Raw genomic sequence first — 24,824 nt, forward strand, 5'->3', positions numbered from 1 at the left:
AATACCAAGATACTTTGCTTCATTATCTTGAGTTATTTCTGGTAGTCCATAGTAGTCATTTGTTCTTCGGCCTTTCCATATAAGTTGCTGAGTTTTGTTCTCATTAAGGACAAGATTATTGTGTTGGCAATATTGTTTTGTCATATTTAGAGCTATAAAAGAGTCCAGTTCGAGGGATATTGTGTCTTTTTTTGCAATAAGAAGGGCTGTGTCATCTGCATAAAGCATTGCTTGGGCCCAGTCAAGAAGATAGCTTGGAAGATCATTTGTCATTAGAATAAAAAGCACTGGTCCCAATATCGATCCCTGAGGGACACCTCTAGTGATTGGGAGTAGGGTCGAATTTGCTTTATGGGATGTGTTGTTGTTGGTCGTATAAGGCACTTCAACTAGTTGTTGTCGATCCTTCAGGTAGCTAGCAAGCCAGTTTTGTGATGCTCCCCTAATGCCCATGTTCTCTACTTTTTGGAGAAGTAGAGAGTGGTTTAGGCAATCAAAGGCCTTACTAAAATCCAACAGCATGGCAGTCACAGTCGCACCTTCTTCAAGTTGGTCAATGATGAATTCTGACAGTTGTACTATTGCCGTAGTTGTGGATTTACTACGGAGGAAGCCATGCTGCTGGGTCGTCAAGATGTTGTGAGTAGTCAGGTGTGTTATAAGTTGGCTTAGTACAATCTTTTCCAATACTTTGGATAATGTTGGGAGAATTGATATTGGTCTATAGTTTTCCACTGATGTTACGCTACCTTTTTTGTGTTTAGGAAAAACTTTTGCAAGTTTGAGTTTCGTTGGAAAAATGCCTTGTGAAAACGAGAGGTTGATTATGTGACATAAAGGACTCGCTATTTCATCCTTGCAGTGTTTCAGTAGTGTGGAGTTGAGTTCATCGACTCCTGCTGACGGTTTTGATTTCAGAGATGTGAGTGTGTGGGATACTTCTTCTGGTGTGGTTGGATGAAGGATGAAGTCAGGTATTTCGCCATAGTCTTTGCATGATGGTAAGTGATTGTTTATGGCTTGGCCAGCATTGTAGAGAGTTATGTCAGCTATTTTTGTAAAATAATGGTTGAAATGCTCTGCTATTTTGTTGGGATTTTGTCAGTTTGTTTTCCATTGATTTCAAGTTTTAATGATTCGTCCTTTCTAATATCTTTGCATCTTTCATAGTTAATGACCTGCCAAATAGCCCTTTGTTTGTTGTTCGAGTTGTCAATGAAATCTGAAGTATACTTTTTTCTTAATTTTTTCAGATAGAGGTCATAGTCCCTCTTTCTGGCAGCAGTTTCTATTTTATGTTCTTCAAAACCAGTTTTCCTTTCCCTTTCCAGAGCTCTGAGGAAGCATTTTCTTAATCTCTCAGATTCTTCATTGGTTGCCTTAAATCTTGAGTTTCTTTTTAGACGGGATTTTTTATGAGGGCATGTTAGATTGAGGATTTGTAAAAGGATTTCATGAAATTGGTCATACGATTCTTCTGCGGAAGGGGTATCGTAGACATTTTCCCATGTCTCTAAATTAAGTAGGTATTTAAAATAATCCATGTTTTCCCTTGAGAAGTGTCTATTAGATAAAATGGGCAGAGGTATTTTTTTATTTGTAGTAAGTACAGTACAGAGCTGAGCTATGTGGTCTGATAGGCCAGTGACAATTAAGTCAGTGTCAATTTTACGCTCGTCAAGGTTCGAACAAACAAAGTCAATTGATGATTTGGTGTGTGGAGTGACTCTAGTTGGTGGAAGATCTATCCTATTGATGTTGTGACTGGCCAACATGTCTTTTAACTTTCTGTTTTTGTAGTCATGATTTAGCCCATCAACGTTGATATCACCCATGATAATTGTGGGGCACTTCCAGGTAGGGATGAGGTCTAACGTGCTAGACAGGATTTCAAGGGCATTGTCAAGATTTCCACTTGGTGGTCTGTAGACACCAATTATGTAGATTGTCGTTTTGCCAATTTTCATGTTTACTACGTGAGTTTCACACGTAAGTTCACTCGCAAGGTCAGTTGTAAAATTGTATATTTCATTTCTCAGCCCTTCACTAGCAAAAATTGCTACTCCTCCTTTTCTGCAATTTTGACGACAGAAATCTCCTATTAAGTTGAAGCCTGGAAGTCTAGTACTTGATAGCTGTGACTCTTTCAGCCCATGCTCAGTTAAGATAACCAAGTCAGGTAAATGGAGCTCTAGGACATGTGTTAGTCTGTTTATTTTCCCTCCTAGGCAGTCAATGTTTTGATGAAAAATCTTCAGTCGGTGTCCTTGATTAGTGGAGCTGTGTTTTGCTATGGTTTTGTTTTCATTAGGTGCTCTGTCTGTATTGTGGTGGAAAGTTGTAGAGGGGGGTTTATTTTGTTTGCCGGGTTTTGTTCCCTTCCTGTCCATTGTTTTGCAACAGCAGTTTAGGTTTTGGGCCTTCGCTTCTCTCTCAACCCTAAAAAATAGTTGTCTCCACCTGTCATGTCATTAGTATTCAGTTTTTTTGTTGAGGTGGTTTGGCTGCCTCCACCTGTCATGGCGTTAGTATTCAGTTTTTTTGTTGAGGTGGTTTGACTGTCTCCACCTGTCATGGCGTTAATATTCAGTTTTTTTGTTGAGGTGGTTTGACTGTCTCCACCTGTCATGAAATTGTAATTCAGTTTTTTTGTTGAGGTGGTTTGACTGTCTCCACCTGTCATGAAATTGTAATTCAGTTTTTTTGTTGAGGTGGTTTGACTGTCTCCACCTGTCATGAAATTAGAATTCAGTTTTTTTGTTGAGGTGGTTTGGCTGGCTCCACCTATGTCACTATTATTTGGTAGTTTCGTAGCATCTTTCCTTTCCATGCTTCTGTGAGGTAGGAATGGATACTTTCCTACAGAATTGTTTTCTTTACAGGTTGTTTCCATTTCTTTGTGATGTTTTGCAAGATCTACTTCAGAACACTGCTGACCATAACGTATCCATTTAGTCAGGATATCCTCTTGAGTTGGAGCAATGTACGTGAAAGACTGAGTGTGACGAGATATGGCGACAAGACAGTGTGGTACTGAGTTGTAGATGTCTTCGTTGTTGGATGATGTCCTCACTACTACAATGTGTGGAGCCTGCTTACCTTGATATTCGTGAATGGTAGAGACGTTATGGCCTAATTTCAAAAGTTGTGCTTTTTCAGTTTGTTTAAAAACCAGCATTTTGGTGTCTTTTTCAATGACTGGTATAGTATTGATGTTGTCAAAAACATGTTTTACAAGCTCTCTTTTTACATTGCTGCTTGTTGTCATACCTTCTGAATAATATTTGGAAAGAATGCAGGCAACTGTCATCGTACATCTGTAGGAGTGACTTAAATACTGTGATATCTCAGTGATTTTTGTAATGTCATGGAACTGAGTTGAGTGGCCTGTGACCAGATTAATATAGGGGATTTGGTTCATGTCGCCCACCATCATGACCTCTTTTGCTTGTGAAAGTTCGACTGCGTATAAGATTTCGCCAGCATGCACCATGAGTGCTTCGTCTACTATCAAGCGGTTTTAAGTTCCTCCATTTTTCAAGTGGTTTGTCGAGTTTATTAAAAATGAGTGTACAGTTCTACAGTAGTTCTTCACATCATCTTGAAGTTCAGGATGGCTTGTCTTTAGCCGGTTTGAGAATTCAGTAGCTCCTTCTTTTGTGGGATACAAGACCAAGTCTCCTATTTTGAAGTTCTTCAAGATGAAGGATGTTTTCCCACATCCTGGCACACCTTGCACTAAGTTAAACCTAGCCTTGGAAGAGTATGTGTTATCGATCTTGGTAGTTTTTGTACTATTGTATAGTTTAAGGTCATTCATTAGTAGTGTGTCATCAGATACCAATATTAGGTCATTAATTACACTAGCGTTAGAGGCAGCGGAAAATTTTGATTGTTCATCCTTTGTTAGATCTACAAAATGTGCTCCGTCAAAGCCGCACTGGTAATTCTTGCTAGGGTCCCCAATAAGAAAGTTGCCACTTTTCAAATCAATGAGAGCAAAGTTGTCTCTGTATTTTAATAATGTGTCTCTTATATCTTGCGTAATTTTTTCTCTTTTGCTTAGGTTGTACTCCTGGTACATTTTTGAAAATCTTTTCAGAAGTAATTCTTCTTTTATCCTCCATAGGTCCCTTTGTTCCACCATAGCAGTTCTGACAAAGTTAGATTTAGAGTCATTTTGAGCCAGAGGAGTGTTGTTTGTAGTCGGTGCATGTGGGATCTTTGTTCTCCAAGTGTTGTAGCTTCCTGAGTTGTTGCTGCTGCATGTAATTTGAGAAATTTTTCGTTGATTTAGCTGCTGTTTGTCCAGGATTTTATCAACTGATTTTTTCAATTTTTTGTCACTTGAATAAAGTCTCATACGATGCAAGTAGGCATTGCTTGAGAATTGCAACAACACTTGTAGAAGGTCTCTTTCATTTAAGAAATGTTGTTTTAGAAATCCAACAGTTCTTTAAAAAAAAAAAAAATTAAAAAAGTTCTTTCTAGGTCAATAGAAAACAGTACAGGGAATTTAAAACAGTCATTTGCTAGTTCCAAAAATTTATAAAGACGTCGCTTCCAGTTTCCTGTTTTCATGGATTGACAAATGATTATATATGGTTTACCAGAGGTCGAGGTAGTGGCAAAAATGTTGCACGAGAGTTGATTTAGCTCAAGTCTTCTTTGCAGTGCTTTTAAGGACTCTGGGGTAAGTGAAATTGAGCATTCTCCTGTATCTTTGTCATAAAAACACAGACCACAGCTTTCTCTCCAGTTGTCATCCATGTCAAGTTGTGTTGTCACAAGTGGTGTTTCTTCCGGATGAAAGGAAAATATTTTTAGATTTTCCAGAGAATTTTTATCAAGTGAGTGTAGTGATGACAATTTACCGGTATTTGAATTAACAGCAACACTGCGTATTACTCTTTTCATCACAGGTCTGGTCTCTGCTGTAACATTTTCATCTTCATCACTGAGATAGGCAGGAGAGTCTATATTTATACCCTCGATTAGTATTGACTGTTGATTATTCCTTAGACTAGGAAGCCTCTCTGTTTGTTCATTTTCCCTGACTATCTGTTCTGCAGATCCTGCAATTACATTGCAAATCTGTGTAGTTTCATTGCTAGATGAAGTTATTTGTCTTGTATGCTGTTCTTTTGATTGGGGAGTAGTCAAATTAGATATAGTATATTCACTGTTTGGCTGTGGTGTGGTCTTCTTTCTAGAGCATAGCTTATTTAAGCAGGTTATTATGTTCACAAAGGTTTTATAACCTTTGGTGGTAAGTTTTCCATGGACAGTTAGGCATTTAGTTGTCAGTCTTTTTTGTGTATTACAGAAAACCACTTGTTTTTCTTTACACAACCACTTGATATTTGAATTTGCGTTATTTAGAAGTTTAGGGGGAATTTTCCCATCTTTCATGATGCTATTTACTATTATGGTGGAGTTGGGAAATTTGTTTTTTGTCACATTTATAAGAGTATAAAGATAGCCCATGGCATCATCCGGTGATTTTGACAAGTACGGTATGTCTGCACCCTCCTGAAGTACCACAAATTTTGGATTCCAAGTGTCTGGTAAGCTTATAATTTTTGGGAAATCATTTATAGTTTTAATTTCAAGGACTTTAGTTTCAATATTTAAAATTTTTAGTTTCCCAATAGGCATGTCAGTGATTACCAAGCAGTCCAACTTCTCAGTGATATTTACAGGGCATGGTACTGTCTTGTTGTCTCTATATTCTTCAGTCTTACATAGTAATGTGTCATACTCAATTTCAAATTCGTATAAAGTCTGCCTTAGTAACTGAATTGTATTCTCTGATTTTGTAAGTTCCTTTTTTAAAGACTCAACTTGGCTTGAAAGGCATTGCAGCTCCTGCAGCAATTCATCGTTGGAAGGTGGATAAGGTATAATAGTTTCCATTAGACAGTTATTACTTTTAACCAAAGTTTTAATTTGCTGTTTTAAACTATCAATTTCTTTCAAGTAGAAAGCGCTTTTAACCTCAGCATCTTTTTTACTATTTGTTATTATGGTATCCAGAGATTTTATTTTTTCATTCAGTTCATTTTCTGAGGAGTTGTGTACGCTAGTACAGCTTTTATGAGGAAGTGGCTTAGTTGTATTGTTACTCATAGTTTTCTGGGTGATAGGAGTCTCAGGGTTTAGTGTCTGGTTTTGATTAAGCTTATTTTTGGAGACTATCTCCTCTAATGCCTTGATTTTATTGACATAAAACCTATTTTCTTTATTTATTTGTTCTTCCATGTCTTCCATAGTTTCAGTCCCTATCCTAAGTTTATTTTCAAGAAATGACTTTTCCAAACTATGGTTAGTTTTTAGTTCTTCTATCGCATGCAAGAGGTTTTGTATCTGATCATCTGCAGCTTTTAACTTGTCTTCAAACTCTAGCTGAAGCTTATTAAACTTTACCTTTAGGTTGAAGTTGTCATTTTTTAAGATATGATTTTCATTGAGGAGGAAATTGCCAGCCTCAGCAGCTATAGTGAGGGAGGTTTCTAAGTCTTGTTCTTCATTTCCAGATAAATTTGATATTTTTTCTCTTAGGTTATTTTCATTGATTTGAGAAAGAGAAAGTTGCACAGATTTGTTTGAAGAGAGAGCTTCATAAGCTTCAATCAGTGCCTTGTGTAAATCAGGGTTTGAACTGTTATTTTTGTATAATTCATTGTCTGAGTCGAGTTTAAATTGAGAAATATCTTTTTCAGAGCATGTAGCAGTCTGTTTGGTGCCATAAAATATAACATGATACCTAGTCCTAGTTTTAAGATTTTCAATTCTTTCGATATAAGCAGGCCAGGGCGAGTGGCCCCTTATTTTAACAACTACAGTTTCATTAAGCTGGAACATGCTGTCTTATACTTAAAAATTTGTATGGAATCACAGTTTCTTTGAATTATTGAGTCTGAGGATGTGACAGACAGACAGACAGTTGCAACGAGTTCAGCAGTCTGCAGCGAGGTCACTGCCCAGCTTTGTCATGTCTGCATATTTGAGGTGTGATGATAGATGTGCTCATCACTAACATACTGTGTTAATGAGGTCACAGTATACATACGGCTCTATAATGTTAGTGTGCTTAATGTTAAAACGGGTTGGATTGTCGTGATATCTTTTTTTTTAATTACTTACTTGTGGATAGTAATCTCACTTGGATTGGCCAAAGTCCAGGTAAGAACCCATTTTACACACTAAAAGTTAACTTTTTTAGGGAGTGAAATGCACTGACACACTACACATCCGCCATCTTGGTGAACACCATCTGCTCGTGACTTGAACAATGTTTCCGCTCTGAAAGAGCAAATAGCTATGTTGGAGAATGTTAGTATTTTGATTTATTATTAAATATGTGTATGACTGTAAGTCTTGTTGTAACAGGTCGGCCCGTGACTCCAAGCATCGCTACAATTCCCCTTCACCATCCGCTCGTGACTTGAACAATGTTTCCGCTCTGAAAGAGCGAATAGCTATGTTGGAGAATGTAAGTATTGGTGCAAAATCAATAATTGGATTATGAGTTTCAGCTAGCCGTTGGCTGAGCGTCAGCAAAGGCTATAACTCAAAAGGCTGAAAAAAATTCATTTCTGTCTGTCTGTCTACACGATATCTCAAAAAACAAAGTGACCTATAGGCTTGAAAATTTACATGAAGCTTCAATTTTATATAGACAACACAAGTTCAATGATGGTGCGTGTCACTCCATGAGATTTGGCTGAGCGTTAGTGAATATTGTTTCATTGGTCTTATAGTTAACCATGATGGCAAAGAGAAAAACCATAGGATTACCAAATTTTTCAAAAGACTTGAATACACTCATATGACATTTTTACATGTGATATTTGGTGATACTCTTGTTACATTTGTTTGGACCATTCAGCAATCCATTGTATCAGTTTATTTGTGTAGAGACAAGATAGAATTTTATGATGGTGCATATCCCTCCATGGGATTATGCTGAGCATCTCCGAACAGAATTAGGAAAGCCTATAACTCATGTAATATTGTACCATTATTATAGTACATATGTTATATTACTTTGGAGCTAATACTTTATAAATCAAAACAACTTTTCGGAAATACTTGATTTATTCCGAATTAAAGTTCACCCAAAATTTTAACAAAGTTTACAAACTTTAGATTTGATTTTCTCCGAAACTTCTCACAATCGATCAAATCTAATTAAGAGTCTGATCAAAAGAATTAAAATTTAAATGAAACTAAAAATGTATATTTCTCCAAAATGGTTTAAATTAACAAAATAAAATAAAAGTTTCTCTTCTCAAAATATTCAAAAATCAATATAACACAAAACTTGATATTAACTTTAGGACCAAAATTTAATTCACAATACTTCAAAAATTGAATTAATTCTCAGACTCTGTAATATGGGAAATTTTACAAATTTAATCACAACAGTATAAAAATAAAAGATATTAACTAAACGCTGGTACGGGACTTACTACTTTGAAGACTATGGAGGCTGATAGGAAACTAAAAACGCACTAAAGAAAATAATAACTTGATTTGAATTTACACCTGATTAAAAGAATTACTGTAGATCCCAAACTATAGGATTAGAGGAAGAACTACTGCTTCTCAGCTGGACGTCTCTACGCTGTCGTTGTCACTTCAAGACTGGTCCCCCTCTCTCCGGGAACCGGCTCGGGAACGTATCACCGTAGATATCTCGATCAGCTGATGTACCGGTCTAACCAACAAACAATGTCCACGCACCGCGTCTAGTTAACAAAAGAGCCTACTTCCTACCGCGATTCAGCATAAATAATTACAACTACGGTACAATATCTCGAGAATGATTTAAGCTATCCACTTGAAATTTTGCATTCAACTTCAGTGAAGCGACACAAGATACTACTAATTTGTTGTGTAAGCACCAGGATTTTGTCATTTGGTACCGACACTAACAAAACCGCTGTTTATACTTTTTCTAAGAAAATAAAAGTGATAGCTTTAGTATAGCACTTTATTAGATTTGGCTTGACCTCCTTCTATTTATAATAAAATTAACTTTCAGTTTGATTAAATGAATCTCATCAAAAACATTTGCCAAGATGCTGTAGAAAGAAAATATTTGTTTTTCATACTATTTTGATTCATATACATTTTATAACTAAAAAATGTTTACTGGTATTGTGATAATTACCATAATGTATAATTTGTTTTTAATTGCTAGTACATCTTGAAATTTAGATGAAAACGTATAGATAATTAAATACACACAATGGGTTTATAGTTATTTCCAACAAATTTTTTTGGAGGAACCTTAGGGTTATAATATAACAGGTTCATACATATGGTATTATGTGCTGATGTATTTATTTGTATTATGTTTAAACAATATAACCTAGCTATTATGTATCATTCTTTTTTAATTTTTTATTAAGAGAAATTAACGAAAATAAAAAATGTTTATAAATGTTATCACAGTACTCTGTCTATTTCCAAATATCTTAATATACAAGACTGTAATTCACAATTGAATTAAAAATTGTAATAGTTTTGTTACAAAAAAATTAAAAAAAGCTAAAATTAACTAGTAAACACAAGATTGTGCCATTTAAAAGTAAAACATAAAGCTAGTCATGCAAAATAGTTAATACAGTAGGTTCTCTCTTAACCACCCATTGGCTTAACTGTCTCTGTTCCAAGAAGAGAGTTACATTTATTTTGAGCCATACTCAGTGCAAAAACAATTAACAAGTCAGTAAAAGTGTTTGATGTTTCTACTCTAATAATTCCGATTTATCTCTTGTGCAGTATTAATTTTAGTTTGTTGTGAACTTAAGTGTAGTTTGTATAGTTTGTTAATTCACACAATGAGCGGAATGAAACGTTAATAAGCTAGTATTAAACTAAACTAACTATAAAATATACCATAATGGCTATAAATAACATTAGTATTAGTATGATACTTTATAGTTTTGACATGTTATGATGCTGGATTTCATTTTGATCGACTTTTCCCTCATCCGATCATGCTTCGGTCCTGTACGTGCTGGTTAAGCGGCCGTCTACTGTAAGCTAACAAAATAGTGCTGTGTAAGTCAAAGTCAGACTTATTAACAGAAATGTGTTGTTAAAAAATTAGACTAGAACTTTTTTATACAGCTATTATCCGTGTAAACCTAGTTACACACAGATTTTTCTTTTCCGTATCATGGTTTTATAGTTTTCTTCTAATGAGTTTTAAGTAAAGTTTTTTAAATATTCTTAATAATAATATACTTAAAATATTCACAGCTATGGTAGGAAGCGTTGATTGAATGTGAATATTTGGTTTGATATATTCATCACCATATTTCTTGATCTGTAAACTTTTGTGTATTTTTAACTTTATGTTATCGTTGATGCTCGAAATGTTCTCTTTACGTTTTTTTGTAACATATAATGATTGCAAAATGTCTACAATGTTGTTGTCTTTTAACACTCAAGACGACCTGTCCTCCATCAGATACACGCGATATTTCACAACTGCCGTCATGTATCCAATCATGCACACACCAGGCTTTTATAGAGTGCTTGCGCGCCGATGGGGTTACACGTTGCTATGCATTTTATTATTGCGTTTTATTGTTCGTTGTCTTGGTGGACAGTTAAATTTGATCCCACGCTTAAATAAATACCTCAGACTATTGTGTACCCCATCAGATGCACAATTGCTTAATTTTTAAGGCTAATTAATTTGTTTAGATATCCCTTGGGGTACATGGTGAAAAATTGAAAAACATAATGAAATCATTGTTTTTGTGCACAATTGCAAAGTCTACATACCTTTCTCGTTATACTTAGACGTTTAACATAAAAAACAGTTTTTTTCCATTATTATTTAAAAATTCTACAGCAAATAAGAAGGTTCAGAAAAACACTGACATTGTGAACGTGTTAAAACCATTCATTATCAATAATAAACTATTCAAAATTCAAAATCTCTTTACTGTACATTCGAATTGTAATTACGTCAAATTACATTTTCTGATTAATTGAGTTCTTCACTGTTGAGGAATTCACTCAGCGTGTAGAAGGGTCTTCTCAATAATCATGTCTTCAGCTCCTTTCTCAGTTGGTTTCATGTGAGCTCCTTCATAGATGCAGGCAGATGGTTCCACAGCTTGCAACCGGCGTATGATGGTTTTTTCTCCGCTAGAGTGGTGCGGTGGATGGGTAAGTTAAACCTTGAGCCATGACAAGTGCTGTATGTGTGGAAGTCTCTGCTTCTTGGTGGTTGGAGTTTGTCAACGTACATGATGCTATCCTGTATATACAGCAATACAACTGTCATTATCTCCAGATCTTGGAAAGCCTGTCTGCAGGTTTGGCGTGGCTCGAGGTTAGCCAGAGCTCTGACAGCCTTCTTCTGTTGGAGGAGAATTTGGTTTAAATTTTGAGAGCTGGTTCCTCCCCATACCAGAAGACCATAACGTATGTAAGACTCCACCAAAGAGAAGTATGCCATCGTAGCTGCAGCAAGACCTGCAGTCCAATTAACTCGTTGAACAACATATATACCAGTGCTGATTTTTTTGCATGATTGATTGATGTGTTCGGTCCAGGAGAATTTATCATCAAGGGTTATGCCAAGAAATTTGGTTTGGCTTGCTTCATTAATGTCTACTGCATTTGGTACTTCTTCTTTTCTTGTCGTGAAATGTATTTGGGTGGTCTTGTTTGGGTTAATTGCCATCGTTATTTTTACAATATTGTATGGCTGTATTCAAGGCTAGCTTTATACAGACGAACTGTTTGGTCACTGACTACGAGAGTAGTGTCATCAGCGAACATTACTGTTTTTACGTCTTGACTCTGCATATGATTGGGGAAGTCGTTTGTCATCAAAGTAAATAGAACTGAGCCCAGGACCGAGCCTTGAGGTACTCCTCTTGTCATAGGTTGAGGTGTTGATCGGTATGTGGACAACTGGCTTGCCACAGATCGCTGCAGCTCAACAATCTGTGATCACCCTACAAGGTAGCTCTCAAACCACTTCATAGCCAAACCTTTCACTCCCAAGACTACAAGGACAAGTAAACACAGTTGTTACAGTGCCATCTGAATATGACTATGTCACTACTAACCAATATTCATAGAGTAATAAACCTATTAAAAACCTTTGTACATCTATTACGAAGACATATACTTTATTTTGTATCTGTATAAAATCTTGCAGTGCCATAGGTTTTGATTACAGAGATGTAACTATTAAAATTAAATTGGCATTTGTTGCAAAGTTATTGAGACACTACTATGATAATTTTACTGGCATTTGGTGATATTTAAAGGTTGTAAAGTGTTGAATGGGAGGAAAGGGTGAGGTATATCTGCCATTCTTCAATAAATAACATAAGCTTGTGTAGTATTTATTACTGCATTATACTAAAACTTTATTCTGAATATGATGTTAAAATGATGTATTGAAAAGACTTGGAAGAGAATGTGGGAATAGATTTTACAGTAATTAGTAACCTTTTATAATACATTGTAGTTTCTCAGAGTATATTGCCATATAAAAAACTCAAAAACAAATGTTTGCATATTGAATATTTATTTAATGTCTGTTCTGTAAGGATTAATGAATGAAATTAAATGAGTGCTTATCAGGATGCATGGAAAACTTGTATTTGAGATAATTACCTTTATGAAAATCTTATGAATTGTATTCTGTTAAAAAGAATAACATTAGGAAGTAGCTTTGTTTTGTGTTACGAAGATTATATCTTCCAATTGCAGATGCTAGAGACACAAAAGGATAAGTACAAGACCCGCATCGCTCAGTTAGAAAAGGAGGTGGCTGCTATGGGCAAGAGTGGTAATAACTTGAATGAGGAACTGAATGAGCATTCGCGTAAGGTGAGCGATAATGTGGAAATAATCAAGCTGCGAAGAGATGGCAAGAAACTGTCAAAAGATATTGATATTTTAAACGATCAGAATGATGCACTTCGAAAGGAATTGGAGGAACTGAAAGTAGCATTGAAAAAGGCTAATGAAAGTGTTGGTAAGTTCACCTCTTAATATTTTCATTTAAAGTTATCTAGTTTTCACTACATTTTTTAATAATTTTTTTTATATATGTTATTTATTTTGTTTATTTAACATTAATTTTAACAAATTTTTGTTTGTTTATTTTTAGACTATTTACCTCTTCTATTCAGAATTAAATTCTCTAAAAGTTATGGTTAAAAAGTTTGCCTGTTTATTACACATTTAATGAAGTTAATGTACTTTGAATCTAAAGAAAGCATATTTTTCGAGACCAAATTTTGCATGCTTTGTCTGATATCTCAAAAATGGGTGGTCTTATAGGTCTGGGGCATATTTTATTCAATTTTTCAATTCATTTTACATAAAATCCAATAAATTTAAAAATTATGTTTACGCCATAAAAACATCAGTTTCGCTTTCTTTCCGTCCTTTCCTAGAAAATTAGATGAAATCTTTCGTTCGCTGTAGCTTGCTGGCCACTGTAAGATTCCTCTACAGTGGCCTAAAATAGCTCAATTGTTATTGAAATCGCTGTAGCTATTAAATCAATAATCATGGGTATTAGAGAGAAATTCTAATTGTTTTAAAAGTACTTACAAAAACTTTTTCACTCTCCGACTTCACAGCCTTAAACACTGCTCTTTAAACTTATATCTAGAATGTATCAGGAGATTGGTTAACTTTCAGTGACTGTCACTTAGTTTAGGAATGTTTAGAATGCCATTAAAAGGAATATTCTTAGTTGGATAAGTTGGTTATATGCGTTGTAAACTTAATTATATTGGGGAAAACATTCACTAACAATCTCTTTAAAGAATTTTTTAAAGTCAGGTATCTAAGTGACAGAAGCATAATAGATTTAGAAGAAGAGAATCCACTAATGGAATTGAATTTCTTTCACAAATTAAAACCTGAAGGAGTTCACCTTATTAGTGCTTCAATGCTATAAAGTTAACAAATATGTTTACAGCGGAGCTGGAAAGAATACTAGAAAGAGAGAGAGAGAAAGCAAGAGATGCTGAGAGTAACTTATCAAAGAGTATGTCTAACACAGAAACAATAAGAGCACTTCAAGAAGAGATTAGAGACCTTAAGGTAGCCTGTCATCACTTATACTATAACTGTCTTTAGTTTTTAGAAGTTGGGGTGGAGAGCTAAATTCCTAGAATATTACTGTATTTATGAAATTTAGCTTTATTATCAATGAGAGCCATTTAAGTTTATTTCTAAATTGACTTTCAAGTAGATTTGGCGAATGCTATTAGTTAATGTGGAGTTGACATGCAACTGAGAAATTTATGTGAATTCGCAACATGACAATGCATTTGTTAATGTGCCATCTTGTTGGACTTGTTTTTAACCAAAAACTAGGTGACTCTCTTGTATTGCCAGAAAACAAACAACATGTAGCCCTTGGCACTATTACCTAAGGATCCTTATTTGTTTGTTTTTAATAGGTTGCAGACTAATGAAATACTGCAAATTTAAGAGATGTCTCTCTGAAGTTCAAAAGGAAGGTTTTCCTATACATTACTTTGAGATGGCAGAACTATCCAACAATAGTTGTTTCTACATATAAAGCAGCTATGGTGGGAAGGGCTGATTTATGCGAATATTGAGTTTAGCTCCAGTTCACAATCCTCTTATATGCAGCATCTGAAATCTAATGCTGTTGCAGACTTTACTCCTGACTCCTTGACTCTGAAATCTGGAGTTATGGGGGGATGTGTTTGTTTTAAACTTCTTTGTTCTTTGTCACCAACTATTTTTGGATCCCTTCAGACGAACCTTACTTCAGATTTCAGGAGTCAAGTCTGCAACAGCATCAGATGCTGCATGTGAGAGGAAGATGCAATGTAACTAAACTCAACATTCGCATCAATACTTGTTTCGCTAACCTTTCTACTTTCTTCACAAAAAAACCTTTTTGAGTCCTTCATTCCTCGGCTCCTAAGATGTTTTTGGAGAGGTTCATGTAGAGTTAACTTTTCTATAAAAAGTATAATTTATCTTTTGGTAATATTAAAGCCATTACATTTGATTTCCTTCTTTGAATAGCTTTGTTTTATCTCCCTTCATCATATGCCAATGATGTAGTGTAGCGGGTACAACGTTTATCGCAAGATAATCAATGATCAAGCAACGTCGAGCATGGCTGCTGCTTGGATGGGTGACCACTGAGCGATTCTGTCCTTGCAAGCAGCCCGCCTGCCCTGCCTTTGGTGGTGGTTCTGAAGTCAACTTTAAGCCAGGTCCCCAGAGGGCTTCTTAGCCCTAACTTTGCCTGGTAAAATAAGACATCTTTACTTTATTTGTTATTCATCCAAATCTTCGGTATTCCCTTACCAAAACAAACGAGGAGAAAAAAAAAAACTGCTGTCATACAAACATTTATTGCTAGCAAAACAACCTTGTTATGCAATACGATTGTCTGCACGGAACTTGGATAGAGTTGTGCAGCTAGTGCTGTTCGAGTAATATGTTATATTTTCTCACTATAAGTGAAAAACTTTAACGGGAAATTGCATGGTTCAATCAGGGATGCATACGTAGTGCATTCTTGTTCCACATATTACAAACTTGTAAGTTTTTAAGAGTTAAAGATTTCTGATTGTGATCTTGTTTATTAGGTAAATAGTGCCTATTCCCATACAAAATATTTATGTCAATTATGTTTGGAACTCAGGTCAAAACATAAAGTTTATCATATAAATGTTGTGTTTGTCATAGAATGAAAGGAAAGAGCTGAAAGAAGCAAATGAACAACTGCTTCTTTTAACAACCACTCCACCCAAGAGTGATAGGAGCGGGTCAGAGTCCAAATTGAAACAACAGGTAAAAATGTAACACTGACTATAATAGTCTATTTATGAGCTTCACTGTAGTTTCATAACATTTCTGAAAAAGTACATTTGTAATCAAAGTATATGTATGGTCAACTATACAGACAATTAATTATATTTTATAATTAGCCAAACCAAGAATAAATTAAAAATGATACCAGAAAAAGTTGTATTGAACTATTCATACACATAGCTGTATATTTAATATACAAAATGAACTAATGACATATTTCAAAAATTCATTATAAATATAAAATCTAAAACAGAGGAAGGTCCTTGCAGACTGAGCCATTACAATTTGAAGGGAAGGAAAGGGATTGAAAGAGTTATTTGGTTAAAGAATAAAACATGCTCTTTGCATTAGCTTATTTTTGTAATGGTCGTATTATTTATAGTGTTGAAATTAAGATTGATTTTTGACTGTAATTAATAGAGAAAATCGGTTTAACATGAATAAAAGTTATTGTTGATAATATGCTACAATAACTTCTCATGCATTAGAAAACATAATAATTATAGGGGTCAAATCATAAGGTCAGAAAGGTGGGTGTCACACTGATTGTAAACTCTACACTGTGATTCATTTAGTAATTAATTATTTAATCCAAAAAGTGATACTATCTTCTATTTTTAGAAATTCTAATATTTCGAAAATTATGATATATCCTAATCAACTTTTTTATTTTAATTTTATTTCTCAAATTGCACTACTAATATTCTAGTCTTTCATGATAATAGAGATACATGATTATAAATTGTATTTCTCTCTGTACAGATGGCAAAATATGTGAATGCTTCTTAGAGTTAGACTCCTATAATAGTATTACTCTAAACTAAATCTTCTAGGAAAGCAAAATCATTCTGCATGTTAACTCTCCATACACATTGCAGTGTAGAGAATGGATTCTTGTTATATATTTTCCACAGTACTTTTTATGGAGCTGCATTATGCTCTCATCAAAGCATCATACCTTTGTATACATGTATGTGTTATCTATGTAGTATCTTATCTTATATCTAGTTATTTATTAAGATTAAACAAAATTGCTGTCTCAGAGATGTGTATAAGCATACAGGCAAGATACTAATGTCAGAGAGCTGAACAAACAGATGCAGCTGCTGAATTTATTTCTCATTTACTAAACTAATTAGCCAATGCTTAATCACTGCTGTAGCCATTGTACCCCAGGTGCTACTTTACCTCACCAACACACAGTGGCGTATTTAGAGGGGGGCTATTATAGGGGCAGCAAAGATTTTAATAAATATATAAAAACAATTTAATTTAGAATGTTTGAAAATTAAGGGTGTGTATGTCAAGGTTATAAGCATGCACTGTTCTATACAAAATATTAAGAAGTTAGACTGTCAACTGTAGCTTGTACTGTATAGGGCGGCAGAAGTAGTATAGTTTCTGTTGATACGTGATTACGAAAAACAAACTTAAACCTAAAAAGTCTGTCAAACACACATTGGTCAGCGAGAGATGATGATTGTAAGGCATTGAATGAAGATTGGAAAGAAGTAATAGAAGCACTCAAAATGATTTTCAATGGTGAAACAAAAGGCAACCAAACGAAATGAAGCCGGTAGCTACCTTTGCAAGCTTTAAAGATTGGAAACTGTATTTTTGTCAGTTCTGTAGGAGATCTACTTTAATATTACTAGTAAAAAGCTGTCATCGTCTGAAATAGACTTGTCAACAGCAGCACTAATGTATGGATCATTAGCAGAGTATATTAGTCAGAAATATGTATATATTAAGATGAAGTCAAGAAAGGCCATGAAAGCTCCAACCTGATGAGACTGGAGAATGTGAAATAAAACTTCTAGGCATATAGAACTTTAAAATAAACACATTTTATGTAATATTAGACACCCTATCTAATAAAATGAAGAAGGGAAAAGCTGTTTACGATAATCTGAGCTCAATTTTTGGATTTCTCATCTTTAACAAAAAAGAAGAACGGACAAAGAGACACTAAGTGTCTACTGTACAAAATTGTGAAGTTTTAATAACAAAGATATCCATTCACCTGAAGATTTTGCTATAGAATGTTTACATTTACTTTGTTTCTCAAAGTAACTTAAATAGAATGTCCAAATAGTATTTTTAATCTTTATAAAATGTTACGTGTCTACGGAGTTCAAGATGTATATACCCTATGTTGACATAGCATTGATAATCCTTGTATCAAACTGCTCAGCAGAGAGATGATTTTCAGATAAAAACCTACATGAGATCGACGATGAGTGTAGCCCATTTGGGGGATGTGGCTGTTTTAACCATCAAGTCTGAGATGACCAACACATTAAATTTCGATGATGTTATTAATTCATTCTCAGACTCTAAATTAATAATAAAGTTGATTTAATCATCATAGAGATGTGAATTATACAAAATTCTGTTTTATTTAATCCTGAATAAACATGTACATTTTACATGCCAGCTTGCATACTTACGACTGAATATATTAGTTTGTTTATTATTGTAAAATGTTCTTATTTCTTCCAAGCTAATCACATTACAGTGTTGGGAAACTAAAATTCGTTAATATCATTGATAAAAGATAACAAGGTTCAATTGGTTTAAACTTATAATGTTGTTTATACTTAATACGTTTTTAATACAACTTTGGCTATGAAACAAACAAGGGCAGCAGAAAGCTAATGCCACTACACACTTCAGATGTCTCTGCATCTGTCATTGCCATAGCTTTTGTTGTCCAAGGCATTACCTCCTACCTTCCTGGTTGTACTCAAGAATTGTTTTTGTCATGGTGCTGTCCACTTTCCTCAAGATGTGCCCTGCCCACATGATCTTTCTACTTTGTACTTCAGCTACAATATCTTGTTCTATATACAGTTAGTTCTCTCAAGTCCTGATTGTGTTTGATCTGCCATTCTCTATCGCCAAAGGTCGGTCCAAACATTTTTCTCAATGTTTTGTTATCAAGAACTATTATATTTTTTCTATTTTGTTATTTAAGATCCAATTTTCAGATCCATATAGGAGCACTAACCCATATAGGTCTCATAATAGTTTTGTAAATTAAAGTTTTTGTTGTAACCAATAAATATTTTAGCCCAATGTTCAATACTGGTTGGTTTATACCTGTCATGGGTTTGTTGTTTAAACCGATATTGTTATTTAAGTCTGGGCAATCTAATGGATATCGAAAGTGGCACATCACTATCCGCAAGTTGTGTTGTTAGAGCAAAAGAACAATTAGATTATGTGTAAGGAGAATGGTTGTTGAAGTGAATGGGGCTCCTTTAGTGTTGAAGATGTTTGCAAGCTTAAACATGATGGAAAAACCATACCCTGCTCTCTTTGGTAGAGGCAGAAACGATAGAGGTTACCTTCCTTCCAAGGTGGCTATGAAATAGTGACGTGGTGACTGTACCGTGGAATATCGGTAAGAGTAGAGCTAAGTCCTTCACTCTGAATATCCTGTCACTCCAGTGGTCGGTCGTCAGTCAACCTTATAGAGTAAGTTGTAATGTACTGAATCAGGGTGGCTTATTTATTATCAGGCATTTCACAAATTTAACCTGTCGAATGTGACAAACGCATTAGTGTGTTATATTAGTGTTCAGTGTAGAACCACAGGCAAAGTGTTAAAAGATTTTGTTTTTAGGAGAGGTTGCTTTCAATTTTATTTTTCCTGTATCATTGATGTTTTCAAGGTCTTAAAGTGATGTACCACCACATAGACCTGTGCCGATATTAATCATTTTTTCATGCACTTTCAGGGAATGAATAAGTTAATACTAGCTTTAAAAGTAAAGATTGAAGCCTTAATTAATGTACAGGACTGTATATTTATAGTTGAACTGTTAATTATTACTCATATTCCAAACTTAATTTACATCGTTTATATCCATAACACACATAGTTTTTTTTTGTTTCCAAAATTTCAATTCTGTTAATGAAACAAATGTCAGAATTCATTTATAACTTCTTTAGGTATCTACACTGGAGCTGAAATTGAGAGAAAAATCCAAAGAACTGGAGGATATGAAACGGGAGGTAGCTCGGCTGGAAGCACTTGTAAAAGGTTCAGACAACACTCCAAAGTCGGTAAATACTAATTTGGTTTTTCTGTTTCTTCTCTTAAACATAAAAAACAGCTGTAAGATTATCTATGTTATTCATATTTTTTCAATGTAAATTTGGATTATTTTTTTTTCTTTTTACTAGTGCTAAATGAAATATATTTAAATATACTTTATAATGTATCACTATTAATATTAGATTTTACAAAAAGTATTGTTGGAAATTATAAATAAAAAACTCAAAAACTGAATACTACTGAAATAGTACAATTCTAAGTTTTGAAATAAATGGTTGCACTGTCAAAACTCAATGTAATAATTAACATAAAATGTTAATTATATAATTATTTTTTTAATTATTAATTATTTATATTATTATAATTATTTATTATTATATTTAATTATTATTTATATTGTAAATTATAATTATATATTTGTCTTTCAGTAAAATAGGTTGTACTGTAATTTTAAGAAAGTATTGTTTAGTAAAGAAATTAATAAATTTATTATTGATTGAATAGAAGAATTTATGCAAAATCTACATACATTTTACCGTCATTTCAACATCATTTACATAGATATCATTAACTTTTGTATGTGTAGTTATTTACGAATATAATGTCAACATCTTATATAGTTCTAAGAAGTCGATATGTGTAAAATGGAGACAATATTTTGAAAATGCTTAATTTATGCCAGAAATATAACAGAAGAGAAAATTGTTGTGTTACACACCTATACTTTATATCATTCACATTGAATCAACCCTACCCACCATAGCTGTGTAATGTGCAAAATGGCTGGTCATTTAAAAAGTAAAAAAAATATTTTTATTTTAGATGATAATTTTATAAAAAAGTGGATATGTTGATAATAAAGTATTCTTTTAGTGTGGTTTCATTGAGCGTGGAATAAATTTGAGTACTTCTTTGACTTTCAAACCTAAGAATTCAAAGAACAAGGTCAAATTTTATTTTTGAATTTTTAAACACATTTTTCCATAAAAAAAACACAATTTATAAAAATTGATCAATGAAGAACAAAGTTATATGATATATTCATATAACTATATGCAAATTGCTAAAAACGGCATAATATGTTAGATAACATCTGTAAAAGTATCCTTGGCACTTTTAGCTAGTATTTCTGGCACTGTAAATGTTAAAAATTACAAAAGCAGCATGTCATTTTTAAACCTTTGATTGAGATCCACAAGGATTGGAGTTGTAATTGCTTGAAATTATTAGACTCTAATAACAAGTGACAGACATATGTAGATAGATATGTTTAATACAATAACTTTTGACAGTTTTTGTCTTGACAAAAATTTTAAATACTACATTCCATAAGTTGAGGGCACGGTGGCTCTTTCTCCTGCTGAAGCCTGATGAGCTGCAGCAGTCTCTCAGCCTCTCGGATACCACTGGCCTTGGCTCCTCTGATAGTCCCGAAGTTGACGGGACAGGTGGCCTCCCCAGCAAATAGTAGGACAGGGTCACAGAGCTCAGTCTGCTCCGGAAGTGGAGACGCTAGATTGTAGAAATCTTTGGAAGATACACCGCAGCCCAGGTACGTGTAGGAGCCGTAGAAGCAAGGATCACACGACCAGCCAGACCTCTTTATCTTCACCGGTTCTGGAATGTCCTTTTTGCAGAAGACTTCCTTCAGGAAGTCTGAGAGGTCGCAGATGATCTCTTTGTCGCTGAGACATTCCATACACTGCGCTTGTGGTCCTGCTACAGTCACGCGGACGATGTGGTTGCTACCCTTCACCAGTTGAACGCTATCGACCCCCTTCAGCCAGCCCTTTTTACACACCATGGACTTGGCGTCGAAAGTCGCCTTCTCAAAGTCTTTGTTCCACGTCCAGAAGGGCTGCGAGTATTCCAGGAATATCTTACTGTTGAAGCCCACAGGAATCTTCAGGATCGCATCGAGTTTCGATGCCGGAAGTCCGGGGCAGAACAGAGTGTCAGAGAGAGCTTTTAGTACCCCGAGTGGAATAGTGATTATTATGTAGTCTGCCGGGAAACTTTCTCCATTCTCACAGATTACCACCCCACGTGGAAAGACGTCTGATACACCTCCCCATCTAATTTTAACTACTGATTTGCAAAAGTGAACTTTATTTGGTGGGAGAGCTTCGTACAGTGTGTTGATTTCACCAAAATGCCCGAGAGGAACCTTTATTCGACTGCCAGGCAACTGGATAAAATCCCCAAAGTTGGTAGAAGTAATAAGACTACTGTCGTGGTTGCTCTTGGCAGTTATCATGCTGGCCAATCCGTGGAACACTCTCTCGGCGTCTACTTGATGGCTTGAGGGGAAATTCCTCACTTCTTGCTCAATTCTGCCGCCCAGAAATTTCACCACACTGTGCTTGGATCGGCCACTTTCCTCTGCCTCTACTTCATGGGCAAGCGCCCAAATTTGTTTGAATATCTGGTACACTTCAAATGTAAGTGGGTAAGGAATAACACTACCATCACTCCGTAGCAGCAGACCCCTACTTCGATCGGCGTTGTTGACGAGAGGTTTTGTAAGTCTATCGTGGAATATGTCATTTACAATGGGATTGGTAGTATGAGGTCTGCATATTGTTGAACCCAGTTCAATCACAGAATCTCCAAACCAAGAGGAAAGTATTCGACCTCCAGGGCTAAAAACAATTATATTTATTCATTAGAATAAATGTGACAAAAATAAGAGAACATCATGAACACATTCATTTCAAATGCTAGACATGTTGGTTTATGTCTACTTTAAAATGTACTTGATCTCGTAAGTTATAATTGAATATACAACTATTTTGATTATCTATTGTTAAACATTAACATTTCAAATTATGTGTGTTAAAGGTTTTAGTTCGCTTAAAATAAGTTGAAACTAAAAAGAACCATATTGGGTTTCTATAAAAGAAATGCAAGGTAGAGTGGGTGTTGTTATTCATGAAAAGAAGTTGACTGTAAAGTTTAATAAGTTGAATGAAGTAATGTGGTGAGGTTGAAAAGAATGTTTTTTATTTACAGGTAAAACTGGGAAAGGTTGGTGATAAAATGTTATTTTGAATTTTTTGAAGTCATAGTCGGGCTAACGATCTGAATATTGGACTCACCGTGGGCAAGCTTCTATGACTGTGATGTTGTCAACCCCATTTTCCTGGAGGTGATTAGCAGCTGAAAGTCCCGCCAGGCCAGCTCCGATGATGACAACATTGGCACTGTACTGAGTAGTGACCTCTGTAACGCCGAGGTGGGGGCTCGGCTCCTCACTGGCTCGCGCCGTACAGCAGCTTTCGCTCACATTACACACTTTCTCCTTCTGGTGCGGACTCCTCAGCAGAGCGTTCAAGCAGTCCTTGCACTTTTGAAGCAAATTTATATTTCTGCACAAGTAGAAAATGTTCAATGTATGTCCATTCAAGTTCAAACGTTACTTATTGCTAAATATTCAGTGTAGATAAGGCATCAAGGATAGTTATCGTTGGATCAATGATGGTAGGGGTGAATCATCATAGTCTGTTAGTGGGGAACTACATGGTGGTCTCATTAAGGCAAAGAGTACCCACTATAACTACCCCCCCCTTCTCCCCCACTATGGAAGCTGTTTCATGGGTGTCTTGGTAGATACTCCACTAATATAAAAAAAATCGTTAAACAGTTCAAACTGTAGTCATACACTAATGTAGTTCTGACTTACAATAAGCGAGGATTATCTGTCTGGAGTTGTCATACTTTAAAATTCGTGGACACAGAACAAACACAACAAATAAATAAATAAATAGTACAAGGACCACAACAACATTTGATAGGCCTATCACACACGAATATTAAACATAATAGATCAAGGCTGGCAGAAGACAGGACAACTCGTGTTTAATATTCGAGTGTGATATTGTAAATGCAACTTGTAACATTTTTAAATGAATGATTTCTGTAACTGGAGTAAATTATTTAGTTACACGATTAACAAAATTATTGTGGTTTGCATAACATTATTCAGAATATCTTTTAAGTATTTTCTGCAAGATGGGATTTGGAAAAGTATATGAACATGTAAATTAAGTTTATGTATAGCTCAACTTTAAACCTAATTGATAGAGATTTTAATTGTACTGATAAATAGTAAAGTGTGAAGAAGTGCATTAAATATTCATATGCAAAAGGCAACGTCCAAAAAATGTGTAACAAATGAGTTTTCAAGTGAGAAGTGATTTGAAAACAGTCTTTGTAAGTGTTATGCCAGACTGAGTGCTACTTTAATTTTATTTATAATTTAATATATTTAGTTTGGAAGGAAAAAGAATTTAACTCTAGTGGATTTGTAAAATTTTTGTTTACTGAATTAATTAGGGTGATTTATACAGTGATGCGTCTCAAAGTTGAAGTGCCCATTTAGTCATTAGTGTAGCAAGATTTTTGATTAAATGATAGTAATTGGTTTTTAAGAATTTCATAACTCCTAGCGCTTAACTGTAATATTTGTTTTACCTGGTAGGACTCCAAACATTTAGCACTGCAATTTGATGGGCATTAGGATTTAGGTAGTTTGGTTTAAGAATTATCCCCTTTGAAAACATATTTCAACAAAAATTTCTTGTACATGTGTGAATTTTGACTTGTAACTGTCATGGAAATATATCAAACTTATTGTTGCACTAATCTTTTACCAATAAATTTAAAGTGCACTATTTTTGTAGTTAATGTAAATAAATTGAGGGTACTGTATATGAAAATGAACATTTATAAAATGCATTTGGTTGACAGATAATATAAGTCAGGGGTGCCCAACCTTTTTTACCCAAGGGCCACATTGTAAAGCCTTTATGGCCAGGCGGGCCAACATCCCAGGGGATTTGGAACCCCAAACAAAACGTATTGCCCGGGGTTTGTTCCAGAAATCTTGTGC

The 24,824-nt window shown here is 34.8% G+C and overlaps 2 protein-coding genes across 9 annotated transcripts in view; one reads left to right on the forward strand and one right to left on the reverse strand.

Moving 5' to 3' along the window:
- The window catches only part of LOC124355288 (myosin-11-like), a 51,547-nt gene that overhangs the window by 7,951 nt on the left and 18,772 nt on the right, over positions 1-24,824 (forward strand). For 7 of the 8 annotated variants that reach the window (XM_046806351.1, XM_046806350.1, XM_046806353.1 and 4 more), the window contains 5 exons: positions 7,393-7,495; positions 12,760-13,027; positions 13,985-14,109; positions 15,745-15,849; positions 19,828-19,941. In XM_046806351.1, coding sequence (XP_046662307.1) covers positions 7,393-7,495; positions 12,760-13,027; positions 13,985-14,109; positions 15,745-15,849; positions 19,828-19,941 — 715 coding nt within the window. Of the gene's footprint in view, positions 1-7,270; positions 7,336-7,392; positions 7,496-12,759; positions 13,028-13,984; positions 14,110-15,744; positions 15,850-19,827; positions 19,942-24,824 lie in introns of all 8 variants that reach the window. The other variant, XM_046806352.1, reaches the window with a different exon arrangement.
- Positions 21,189-24,560, reverse strand: LOC124355287 (peroxisomal N(1)-acetyl-spermine/spermidine oxidase-like). Its single transcript, XM_046806349.1, has 3 exons — positions 24,407-24,560; positions 23,032-23,301; positions 21,189-22,575 (listed from the first exon to the last, which is right to left on the reverse strand). The coding sequence occupies exons 1-3, from the start codon at positions 24,493-24,495 to the stop codon at positions 21,246-21,248; spliced, it is 1,689 nt and encodes a 562-aa protein (XP_046662305.1). The 5' UTR covers positions 24,496-24,560; the 3' UTR covers positions 21,189-21,245.

The sequence above is a fragment of the Homalodisca vitripennis genome, chromosome 2 (assembly GCF_021130785.1).
Source record: "Homalodisca vitripennis isolate AUS2020 chromosome 2, UT_GWSS_2.1, whole genome shotgun sequence".
Classification (NCBI taxonomy): Eukaryota; Metazoa; Arthropoda; class Insecta; order Hemiptera; family Cicadellidae; genus Homalodisca; species Homalodisca vitripennis.